This window comes from Taeniopygia guttata, chromosome 22 (genome assembly GCF_048771995.1).
Source record: "Taeniopygia guttata chromosome 22, bTaeGut7.mat, whole genome shotgun sequence".
Classification (NCBI taxonomy): domain Eukaryota; kingdom Metazoa; phylum Chordata; class Aves; order Passeriformes; family Estrildidae; genus Taeniopygia; species Taeniopygia guttata.
Genome location: NC_133047.1, coordinates 3,957,272 through 3,969,550, shown reverse-complemented (window position 1 = coordinate 3,969,550; position 12,279 = coordinate 3,957,272). Strand labels below are relative to the sequence as shown.

At 53.5% G+C, this 12,279-nt stretch overlaps 1 protein-coding gene across 5 annotated transcripts in view; it reads right to left on the bottom strand.

Annotated features, from left to right (window-relative positions):
• SLC4A5 (solute carrier family 4 member 5) overlaps positions 1–12,279 on the bottom strand; it is a 52,987-nt gene that overhangs the window by 19,258 nt on the left and 21,450 nt on the right. For all 5 annotated transcript variants that reach the window (XM_032752449.3, XM_072917799.1, XM_072917801.1 and 2 more), the window contains 6 exons: positions 8,130–8,207; positions 7,716–7,904; positions 3,715–3,844; positions 2,855–3,015; positions 2,107–2,262; positions 238–333 (listed from right to left, as the gene is read on the bottom strand). In XM_032752449.3, coding sequence (XP_032608340.3) covers positions 238–333; positions 2,107–2,262; positions 2,855–3,015; positions 3,715–3,844; positions 7,716–7,904; positions 8,130–8,187 — 790 coding nt within the window. In that variant the 5' untranslated portion in view covers positions 8,188–8,207. The remainder of the gene's footprint in view (positions 1–237; positions 334–2,106; positions 2,263–2,854; positions 3,016–3,714; positions 3,845–7,715; positions 7,905–8,129; positions 8,208–12,279) is intronic.

Genomic DNA, 12,279 nt, shown 5'->3' with positions numbered 1-12,279 from the left:
AGGGAGGTTTTGGTGGTGTTGCAGGGAATAATTTGGTTTTCCAGGGAATGATGTGGTGTTCCAGGGAACTACATGGCATTGTAGGGAATCATTTGGCATTCCAGAGAACCATGTGGCATTGCAGGGAGTTATGTGGTTTTCAGAGAATCAATCGTTTGGTGTTGCAGGGAATGATGTGGTGCTGCAGGGACCCCCACGGCGCTGCAGGAGGCTCTGGGGCTCGGGGCCCCCACTCACGCAGGCGGCCGTAGCCGGCGCTCTGCCGCAGCCGCAGGTCCTCGGTGGAGCGGTGGAAGGCGGCGCCGGCGGCCGGGCCCCGCCCGGGGCTGCGGGCTGGGGAGAGGAGAGAGGTGTGAGACGGGGGGATCCCACGGGAATGTGGGGCAGGATCCCATGGGAATGTGAGGCAGGATCCCATTGGGAATGTGGGAAAGGATCCCATTGGGAATGTGGGACAGGATCCCATTGGGAATGTGGGACAGGATCCCATGGGGAATGTAGGGCAGGATCCCATGGGAATGTGGGGCAGGATCCCACGGGAATGTGGGGCAGGATCCCATGGGAATGTGGGACAGGATCCCATAGGGAATGTGGGGCAGGGTCCCATAGGCAATGTGGGAAAGGATCCCACTGGGAATGTGGGGCAGATTCCCACTGGGAATGTGGGGCAGATTCCCACTGGGAATGTGGGGAAGGGTCCCGCGGGAATGTGGGACAGGATCCCGTTGGGAACGTGGGACAGGATCCCATTGGGAATGTGGGACAGGATCCCGTTGGGAATGTGGGACAGGATCCCATGGGAATGTGGGACAGGATCCCATGGGGAATGTGGGACAGGATCCCATGGGGAATGTGGGAAAGGATCCCAATGGGAATGTGGGACAGGATCCCATGGGAATGTGAGGCAGGATCCCATTGGGAATGTCACTACAGGATCCCATTGGGAATGTGGGGCAGGATCCCATGGGGAATGTGGGACAGGATCCCATGGGGAATGTGGGACAGGATCCCATGGGAATTTCGAGGCAGGATCCCATGGGAATGTGAGGCAGGATCCCATTGGGAATGTCACTACGGGATCCCGCTGGGAATGTCATGGCAGGATCCCGTCGGGAACGCCGGGACACTCCCAGGGCTGCCGGAGGCCGATCCCGGGGCGTCCCGGGCCGCAGCCGTGACCTCCCGCCAACCCCGCGGGCAGGAGCGGGAACGGCCCCAAATCCCCTTTTGTGCGGCTGGGAAGGCGGGATCAGCCGGGCCCAGACCGGATTTGTCTGCGGCGGCCACGGCGGGAGAGCCGGCGCCGAGCCCGGGGCCCACACCGCGCCTTGTGCTGGCGTGGCGGCAGCGCGGTGACGTCACCGGCACGTGGTGACGTCATCTACACGCAGTGATGTCATCAGCATGCGGTGCCATTGACCTCACTGTGACGTCATCACACAGTCATGGTCCCCATAGTGACATCATCACACAGTGACATTATCCCCACAGTGACATCATCACACAAAGTCATTGTCCCCCACTGTGATGTCATCACACGGTGACATTGACCCCACACGGTGACATTGTCCCCACAGTGACATCACCACACAGTGCGACTGTCATTGTACAACAATGTCACCACACTATGCCATTGTCCCCAGTGATGTCACCGCACAGTGACAGTGTCATCATGGTGATGTCACCACAGCGCCATTGTCCTCACACGGTGATGTCACCACACAATGACATTCTCCCCCACACAACGATGTCACCACACAACGATGTCACCGCACACTGACATCATCACACCATGATCTTGTCCCTCACACAACGATGCCATCACCCAATGGCGTCACCAAACGGTGGCATTGTCCCTGCATGGCCGCATCCCTCACGCAACGCTGTCCCTGCCACACGATGTCCGTGTCCCCAACACCTCCTTGGCCCCGCTGACCCCGCACCCCTAAACCCACGGGGGCGGAATTCCGGGTCCTTCCCAGCCACAGACACCACGTGGGTGTCTCAAACCCTTGGGTCCTCCAAAATGTGCCTCCCTCCTGCCAAAATGTCCCTCCCTCCTGCCAAAATGTGCCTCCCTCCTGCCGCGGTGCCGCCGGGGCTCACCTGTGCTGGAGGACACGGACTTGCCGATGTCGGCCAGCGAGCGGTGGATCGGTTTCTTGGTCTGGTGGCGGTGCTTGCGCAGGAGGACGTAGCTGAGCTTCTCCCGCAGCTCCGGCTTCAGCAGCCCGTCCTCGATCTGCTTCTCGATGACGTCGTCTGCAACACGCGGCTGTGGTGACCCCCAAACCCCACCAGAACCTCCCCAAAATGTCCCATCCTTGATCTGCTCCTCAGCGTCTGCAACACGCGGCCGTGGTGACCCCCAAAACCCACCAAAACCTCCCCAGAATGTTCCATCCTCAATCTTATCCTTGATGTCTACAACATGAGACCATGGTGACCCCCAAAACCTTCCCAAAATGTCCCATCCTCAATCTGCTTCTTGATGTCTTCAACATGAGACCATGGTGACCCCCAAAACCTTCCTAAAATGTCCCATCCTCAATCTCCTTCTTGATGTCTACAACATGAGACCATGGTGACCCCCAAAACCCCCCAGAACCTCCCCAAAATGTCCGATCCTCGATCTCCTCCTTGATGTCTGCAACACATGGTCATGGTGATCCAGCCGTGACCCCAAAAACCTCCCCAAAATCTGTTGCTTCAGCAGTGACCCTCCCCAGATCCTCCAAAACTTCAACACAACCATCTCCGGAAGCACCTGCTGGCTCCCAGCTCCTCCTTTTGCTCATTCCTGGACCAATCCCGAGGAGCTCAGACCCATTCCCACCATTCCTGGAGCTCCTACCGATGATCTGGGGCAGGGAGTAGCCGTCCAGGTCCAGCAGCACCGTGCCCGTCTGCAGACACGTCCGCAGCTCGAAGAGGCTGTGCAGCGACAGCGTGGACACGTGCGGCTTGCTCCACCTCTCGCCGCCTTCCTCCACCTTCTCCTCGAACTTGATCCACCTGGAATGGGAGCGGGACAGGCCCGGAACGGGTGTGAGGATGCGGGAATGGCTTTTCCTTCCTGGGGAGTTTCCCTGCTGGGAAGGCCTGGATTAATTAATCCCGCAGAGTTCCCGCTCGTTATCCGGGCCGGGAAGGGAGGAGCTGGTGGAGTCATTCCCAAAAGTGCTGCTGGCAGGGTTGTGGAGGGGTGGAAAAGCTCCCAGTCCCACCAGGAAGCCCAAATCCATGGATTTCCCCATCCTCAAATTGAACTCCTGTGGGATTTGGGAACTGTGGGGTGGAGGAGAAGCTCCCAGTCCCACCAGAAAACCCAAATCCAAATTTTGGGGACATTTTGGGTATACTTTGGAGACATTTTGGGATATTTTGGGGGTACTTTGGGGACATTTTGGGGACTTTTGGGGACATTTTGGATTTTGGGATATGTTGGGGATGTTTTGTGGATATTTTTGGGGATGTTTTGTGGATATTTTGGGGATACTTTGAGGACATTTTGGGATATTTTGGAGATATTTTGAGGACATTTTGGGATATTTTGGGACATTTCGGGGCTATTTTTGGGAAGTTTTGGGGATGCTTTTGGGGATATTTTGGAGATATTATGGGGACATTTTGGAGATATTTTGAGGACATTTTGGGATATTTTGGGACATTTTGGGGATTTTTGCCCCCAGCACGATCCCGAATCCCGCAGACCTGGCGGATTCCTTCCACTCCATGTCGTCGCCGTCGCGCTGCAGCGTGTCCATCTCGGTGAAGAGCGTGGGCGTGGGGGGCTCGTCCTCCTCCCCCAGGATGTACCGGAGCCGTTCCGCGGCCGGGGACACTGCCGGGAAACAGCCGCTGGAATTCCATGGAAAATCCCCAGGGAACGGCCCCGGGGGAGCCCAAAAAAAGGGATAAAAACGGAGGGAAATGTTGGAGGGAATGGGGGAATTCCAAATTATCCCATCCTGAATTCCCTGTGGGATGCTGGGGAAAAGAGCTGGAATTCCATGGAAAACGGGATGATCGCAAAAAAAGGGATAAAAATGAGGGAAATGTTGAAGGGAATGGGGAAATTCCGAATTATCCCATCCTGAATTCCCTGGGGGAACAAGAGGCAGAATTCCATGAAAAATCCCGCTCCATCCCCCAGGGAACGGCCCCCAGGAGGGTTGGGATCGGGGAAAAAGGGATAAAAACAGAAGGAAATGTTGAAGGGAATGGGGGAATTCCAAATTATCCCATCCTGAATTCCCTGGGGGAAAAAGAGCTGGAATTCCTGCAGGAAAAATTCCAGTTTCTTCCTGGGAAGGGGCAGCATTTCCGGAGCAATCTGGGAATGGTTTTGGGATCACGGCGCCCTCCAAGGCTTTTCCATCCCAGCACATTCCCAGTGCCCAGGGGAGGGTGAAGAACTCCCAGGAAAATAAAAAAAAAGGTTGGATTTGTTCTTAACCCTCTCCATCCTCGGGGCTTTTTCTGGCAGAACTTCCCAGTTTTGGTGGATTTGGGGAGAAATCCAAGCCCTGAAATCCATGGGAATGGGTTGTTTGGAATGAAATCCTCTATTTCCTGATTCAGCAGGAACGATCCAGCCTTGGAAAATGTGAATTTTTGGGGGAAATCCTCCTTTTTCTCCAAGGTGGGAATAACAAAGTTGGGTCATGCAGCACTTAAAAAATCAGGGAATTAAACTGCTGTGGATAAATGAGGGAAAAATGGGAATTCTGCCCCTTTCCCTGCACAAAGCAGAGCCCAGGCCCCAAAAGAAGAGGATGTCCCTTTAGGCTGAGCCTGCTTAAACCACTTAAGCCCAAAGCCTGTGGTCCGGCCCTGCTGCCATTCCCATAAATCCCTTACTCTGGTTATTAAATATTCCCGGGAATTCTGGGGCTGGGCTCCGTGCCTGGAGGGTTTCAGGCTCCCTAAGCCTGGGGTTGTTCTCGGAAAAGGGATGAAAGGGGTGAAATTCTGGTCAACCCCCCCCACCAAACCCAAAATTCCCAAAAAAAACCAAATTTAATGAGCTACACCACACCAAAAAAAAAAAAAAAAAAAAAATCAGGATTTTGCTGGAAATCCCTGTCCTGGGTGAGGCCTCAGGTGGAAAAAATGGGATTTGGAATTCCTGGCCTTGGTTTTGGGGTTGCTGCTCCCGGCTCTGCCCAAATTCCCTCCTTAAAAATGGATCCTTCCCTCCTCACCCTCCCCAGGGCTTCGTTTTGGGGTCTCGGGGCTGTGTCACCCCTGAGACCCCAAAAACTCGGAGAAAATCTCGAACAGAAAAAGCTTTTTAAGCTTTTTTTCCTTATCCTGCCACATTTTTGGGAATAAATCCAACTTGCAGCTCTCGGTTTGTGCTTCCCTCCCTCCCTCCTTCCCCGAGGTGTTCAGCCAGGCAGCCAAAATTCCTGGGATTTGTTCACCTGGAGAATTTCACGGCCGGGAGAGCTCAGCTCTCCCAGTTTGGGGTTTTGGTATTCCTGGGAATTCCATCCAAAACCCCGGCAAGCAGCAGGTGTTTGATGGGGAGGAGGGAAGTGACACAAATCCCAAAAAATCACCCCAAAATCAGCTCCTCCAGGGGGACCCAGATCTCCTGGAACCGGGTTTTGGGATGGGCAAACTCTGGGATTGGATCCCCAGGGAATATTTGGGATCATTTCCAGGGGAACAGGCGAGGAATGGTTTGAATCCCCTCACATCCCAACCCCGAATCCTCGCCTGGGGATTCTTTTCCAACCCAAAATTCCCACGGAATTGGGAAAAAATTGGGAAATGAGGGAAGGCGGCACTGCCAGGGTCCACAGTCCGGCCGGGACTAAGCCTGGCCTAAAGTCCAGCCTCATCCAGGGGCTTCTCCACAGCTTTTCCCTGGATTTTCCTCTGGGTTCTCCACGGCTTTTCCCTGGATTTTCCTTTTTCTCCAAGTTGGGAATAACAAAGTTGGGTAATGAAGCACTTAAAAAATCAGGGAATTAAATTCTCCACAGCTTTTCCCTGGATTTTCCTGTAGATTCTCCACCACTTTTCCCTGGATTTTCCTGTAGATTTTCCACCACTTTTCCCTGGATTTTCCTGCCTCACACAAGTCCCCACCTCCCCAAAACCCAGGAGAGCAGGACGCCCATCCCATGGGATGAATTTCTCCAAACCCCCCAGCTTTGGGATATTTCTGACCCTTCCAAAAACCGACTTTTCCACCCAGGAGCAGCAGGAACCGGGAGCTCCCTGCTGATTTTCGGGATCACCTTTGGATCTCGGCGCTCCTGGACACCCCAAAGTCGCTTTTCCGAGGGAAAAATAGGAAAAAAAGGAACTTTTCCCCCTCCCACCATGGTGCTGGGGTGAAAAAAAAAACAAACCCAAATCCTACCTGGAGTTGTTTCCATTTCTTCCCCCATTTAACCCCAAAACGCTGCGGGGCCGGAATTCCTCTCTCCTTTATCCACTGCGGCTCGCTAAACTCGGCGGCTTAGGGAGCAGATTAGCGGCGCTAAACCCTTCCCTCGCCGCCGCTCCCATGACGGGAAGTTACCGACCCGCCGGGATGCGCTCGGGAAACGCAAAATCCCACAAAAAACCCGCAAAAATCCTGCAAAAGTCCCCCAAAAAAATCTGCAAAAAATCCCGCAAAAATCTCACAGAAAATCCTGCAAAAGTCATGCAAAAATTCCGCAAAAAATCCCACAAAAATCCTTCAAAAATCCCACAGAAACCCTGCAAAAGTCCTGCAAAAAAAAAAAAGGGGAAAAGGAGGGGAAATAAAGAGGGGGAAAGAGGGAAAAGGAGGGAAATGAAGGAAAAAGAGGGGAAAGGAAGGGACGTGCCCCAGCTCCTGCCAGGGCACGAAGGAGCTGCCAGCCCAGAGAATAAAAAACTCTTCCCTGCAAAAAAACCCGGAAAACTTCGGCTCCCGACCCCGAATGCAAATTTCCAGCAAATCCCAGCCCATGGAAGGGCTCCTTGTGAAATGTTAATCCTCCCTAAGGAGATTTCCCCCCTAAGGAGCCGCAAATCCTGGCGGGAACACGGCGTGATTCGCCAATCCCAGCGGGAAAACTCCATCCCAATCCCATTCCAACGGGAAAAACCTGCCAGGAACACGGTGAGATCCCCTAATCCCAGTGGGAAAACTCCATCCCAATCCCATTCCAATGGGAAAAATCTGCCAGGAACACGGTGAGATTCCCTAATCCCAGCGGGAAAACTCCATCTCAATCCCATTCCAATGGGAAAAATCTGTCGGGATCACGGTGGGATTCCCCAATCCCAGGAAAACTCCATCCCAATCCCATTGCAATGGGAAAACTCCATCCCAATCCCATTGCAATGGGAAAAACCCAATGGGAACATGGTGGGATTACTGGAGTTTGTCTGGAACCCAAATTCCAGCAGGAAAATCCCTCCAAACCCACCCAAATCCCATTTCTACTGGAAAAACCCATTGGGAACACAGTGTGAAGGTTGTGGGAACCCCAATCCCAGCAGGAAATCCCCTCCAAATCCCATTTCAATGGGAAAAACATGGGAACAAGGTGTGAAAACCCTTTTGGAACACGGTGTGAAGGTTATGGGGACCCCAATCCCGGGAGGAAATCCTGACCACCGCGTGCACCCGAGCTGATCCCACCCCGAGCCCAGAATTCCTCTGGGATTTTTGGGAATTTTTGGGAATTTTTGGGGATTTTTGGGAACTGGGGGGTGCTCACTGGTCCTGCTGGCGTTCTCGTTGCCGCTCTCGGGCCAGCCCTGGCCCTCGTCGGTGTCCGAGGGCTCGCGGTGGCCGAAGCGGCGCTCGCTGCTGCTGCGCTCCCGGCTGGAGCCCGGCGAGCGCCGGCGGCGCCGGTGCCGGCGGAAACCGCGCGGAACCGGCACCCCGATGTAGATGGAGTGGTAGTCTGGAACGGGAGAGGAAGGGGTTAAAAAAATCCGGTTTTTTGGGGGGGAAATGAGGTGGGTGGGGTGATGAACGCAGTAAAAATTCACTTTCCAGGGAGAAAAATTCCTGGTGGAAATTATCTGGGTGGAGAGATAATTGGAATAAAAAATTTTTAAAAATCTCCTCCAGGCTGTTCCCGGATTTCTCTCACCTTCCTCATCCCCATTCCCGGGATTTCCCTCACCTTCCTCATCCTCGAATCTCCTCCGGCGCTCGCTCAGCCCATCCTCATCCTCCAGCATGGTCCGGCTGCTTGGGGGAGCTGCGGAAGGATCGGGAATGGAGTTTTAGGGGACCTGGGATTTTGTGGGATCTGGGATTTGAGTGGGATTTAGGATTTTATGGGACCTGGGATTTTTAGGGAATCTGGGTTTTTGATGGGATTTGGGATTGTGATGGGACCTGGGAACCTCCAGGAATTCCGGGCTGACCCTGCACACCCCAAAGGGATTTTCCCCATCCCTGATCCCACGTTTCCCTGGAATTTCCTGGAATTCCAGAGGTTATTCCACATTATTCCAGAGTGACCCCACACATCCCAAAGGGATTTCCCAGCCCAAATTTTCCTCTCCCCATTCCCAATCCCACATTTCCTTTCCCACTTAGATCCCAGTGGGACCTGCCAGGCTCGCTGCTGATGAGTTAATTAACGACTCCCTAATTAGCCGAGCTCCAGCGATGCCTTTCACACTCGGCTGCCCCGGCAATGGCTCTTTCCATTCCCAGCCGGTCGATGCCTCCAAAGTCACTCGGAGGGCAATCCCAGCGGCATTCCCGCATTTTCCAGAAAAACCCAAACCCGGCCAAAACCCCAAATCTGGCCAAAAACCCAAATCCAGCCAAAAACCCCAAATCCAGCCAAAAACCCCCAAAAACAACGGGAAACGGGAACAGCCGGAGCCACTGGGGCTGCAGGAATTCCTGATCCCTTTTCCTCAGGAAAATCCGCTTTATCCCAGTCCAGATTAAATCCAGTTTATCCCAAATTAAACACACGTTATCCCAAATTAAATCCAGTTTATCCCAGTCCAAATTTAATCCAGGTAATCTCTGTCCAAATTAAATCCAGGTTTTCCCAGTCCAGCTCAAATCCAGTTTATCCCAACCCAAATTAAATCCAGGTTATCCCAGCCCAAATGAAATCCAGTTTATCCCTGTCAGTTTAAATCCAGTTTATCCCAAATTAAATCCAGTTTATCCCAGTCCAACTCCAGTCCCATCCCAGCTGAGATTTAAATTTCCAAGATTGGGATATTTTTCCATCAATCCGACGCTTTTGGCAAGAATTGATTTCATTTAGGGGCGAACAAATTCAGGGTTTTTCCTCTGGAGGGAAATTTAGGGTTTTTCTTCTGGCTGTTTTAGGGATAACTTGGCTTCCCAAAAACATTCCGGGGCGAACCCTGAGGACTTCAGGAAGCAGGAAAAGCAGGAAAAGCAGGAAAACAGCCCCAGGAATATTTTTACTCCAAAAATGCCCTTTGAAAAGATGAACCCCAGGAAATCCCGGCAGGTCGGGGTTCCCAGGGATGGATTGGGGTACAAACCCTTCCGGCTGGGACAACGCCGGGAAAAGTGGGATTTTGTGGGATGAGCTGGGAAGCACAAAGCACCCCTGGGGTAAAGCCAGGCTTTGTTAGGCACGGCTAAATGGAAGCTCCAATCGATCCTGGGCTCGGACAATCTGGGGTTTTTCCCACAGGGAGCTTTTCCCCCCTAAATCCCTAAAAACCAACCCGGAGCGGGAATTGGAGCTGGAAAAGCCAAGCGGGATTCCCCGGAACGCGGGCAGGGAGAGCAAACCCCAAAAAGGAGATTTCCCCTTCCCAACTCACCTGGAGCTCCCCAAAAGCGGATTTGGGATCGGGAGCGGGGTCAGGGAGCAGCGGGATCGCCGGAGCCGCTCTTCCCAACAGCCCAGCGACCCCAGAGCCCGGCCCCGATCCTGAGGGATCGATCGGGATCGATCGATCGGGGCCGGAGCGCAGAGGATCACGGGGGGAGGGAGGGGGAGCCCACGGAACCGGCCCCAGCAGGGACGGGAATTCCATGTGGGATGTGGAAAATCCACCCCAAAACCCCCAAGCTGTGGGGCTGGGGCTTGCAGGGCTTGGGGGATTTCTGTCCCTGTGGATTTTGGGTCAGGATTTCGGGATTTGGGAGGGGAACCCGGGTCTGGGTCGGGGGAATGGCAGGGAGTTCCTGCACTGGAATGATCCCAAATCCTGCACTGGGATGATCCCAAATCCAGCAGTGGGATGATCCCAATTCCCCTCAGTCAGGATCCCAAATCCCAGAGAAAACTGGGAATAAAAGGGAATAAAAACATTGAAGATCCCAAGTTCTAGAGAAAATGGAGAATAAAAGGGAATAAAATCAGTCATGATCCCAAATCCCAGAGAAAACAGTGAATAAAAGGGAATAAAAGCATTGAATATCCCAAATCCCAGAGAAAACAAGGAATAAAAGGGAATAAATGACCAAAGCTGATCCCGTTCCCAAATCCCCGGGGCCGGTGTCGGTGCCGTTGACGTGCCGGTTTTTATGGATGTTTCCAATATTGGATTTTACGGCACCACCGGGCTCGGGAGGCGCCGCTGCAGGAAAACGGGAATGAACCAGGCGAGGAGAAAGGAAAAAGCGGAATTTTCTCTTGGATGGAGATCCGGGAATCGCTGCCTTTGGAATTTAGGGAAGGCCGCTTCTTCCTGCTGGAATTCCACCCTTCCCGGGCTTTTTGCTGTGGGTTTGAGCACCCAGGGTGGGGAAATCCATGGAAAAGCTGCTCCCGTGGGGGGTAAATAAATCCCGGGGGCTTCGCGCAGAGAGGGAATCCAGAAAATTCCGGTGGGAATTCCATGGAATGGGACAGTCCTGAAGGCCCCTCCCGGCCCGGAGCGATCCGTGCTTCCTCCAAACCCGACTCCTGCCTCCCGCGGAGAATCCCAAGGCTCAGCTCGGTCTCAAACCCAGCTCAGCCCGTGGGGTCTCCGGTGGTTCCTTGGGATCAGATTCCCACTGGGAACGGCCCCAAATCCTCCCGGGAAACAAAGGGAAAGGACTCGTGAATGAAGGAAAAGCCTCAAAGTTCCTTCTTCACCCCATTTTCCAATGGAAAAAGGGCCTGGAATTCCATGGAGGTTTTTGCCTTAGGGATGGGCTGTGCCCGACTCCAAATTCCCTTGGGAAAAATCCCTTTTCCATGGAAATCTGGGAATATTCCCCAATTCTGGCCAGATCCTGCTCACATTGGGAATGCCAAACCATTCCCAGCTTTCCCAGAGTAAACAAAGCCCAAAGTCTTGGGGGTTTATTTTCCTTCCTTCCATTTTTTTTTTTGGCTTTCCATTCCCTAAACTGGGATTTCCAGAGAGTTCCGATGGAAAAATCCCGTCTGTTCCCTCCTCCCGCTCCGGCACCGCCCGGCAGCCGCGTGAGGATCCCCCGGAGCCGTGGGGGAGATTGGAGAAGGAACAAATCCCAAATCAATCTTCCAAGGAAACCTTCCCCTGGCACAGGGAACGTTTTCCATCCCTGTCACCGGCACATGAAGCTGCCGACCCGGAGGACATCCGGCCAGAGGAAAAATTCCGTGTTTTTCACGGAATGGAGTCGTCCATCTCCGGGATTCACGCTCCGGGGAGGAACGGCCGCCCCCGCGCCAAGATGGATGGGACAGAGGAAAAATAATTCTGGGGATGGATGGGAGAGAAGGAAAAATAATTCTGGGATGGATGGATGGCAGGGACCGCCGGGATCCGCTCGTTTTCCTGGATGCGGCACTTTCTGCTTCCTGGGGGTGGGAAAAATCCCAGATTTTAAGGGAAAAAAAACAGGGATTGCAGAGGTTCTGCTGCTGCTGTGGCACTGCAGGGCTGAGAGTGGCTGGGAATGATTCCGGGCTTGGAGCCGGGCTGGAGCGCTGGGAATGTTCTCCTGGAGAGGGGAAATTCCAGGGAATGTTCACCTGGAGAAGGATCCAGGAGAGCTGGGAATGTTCTCCTGGAGAGGGGAAATTCCAGGGAATGTTCACCTGGAGAAGGATCCAGGAGAGCTGGGAATGTTCTCCTGGAGAGGGGAAATTCCAGGGAATGTTCTCCTGGAGAGGGGAAATTCCAGGGAATGTTCACCTGGAGAAGGATCCAGGAGAGCTGGGAATGTTCTCCTGGAGAGGGGAAATTCCAGGGAATGTTCTCCTGGAGAGGGGAAATTCCAGGGAATGTTCTCCTGGAGAGGGGAAATTCCAGGGAATGTTCTCCTGGAGAGGGGAAATTCCAGGGAATGTTCACCTGGAGAAGGATCCAGGAGAGCTGGGAATGTTCTCCTGGAGAGGG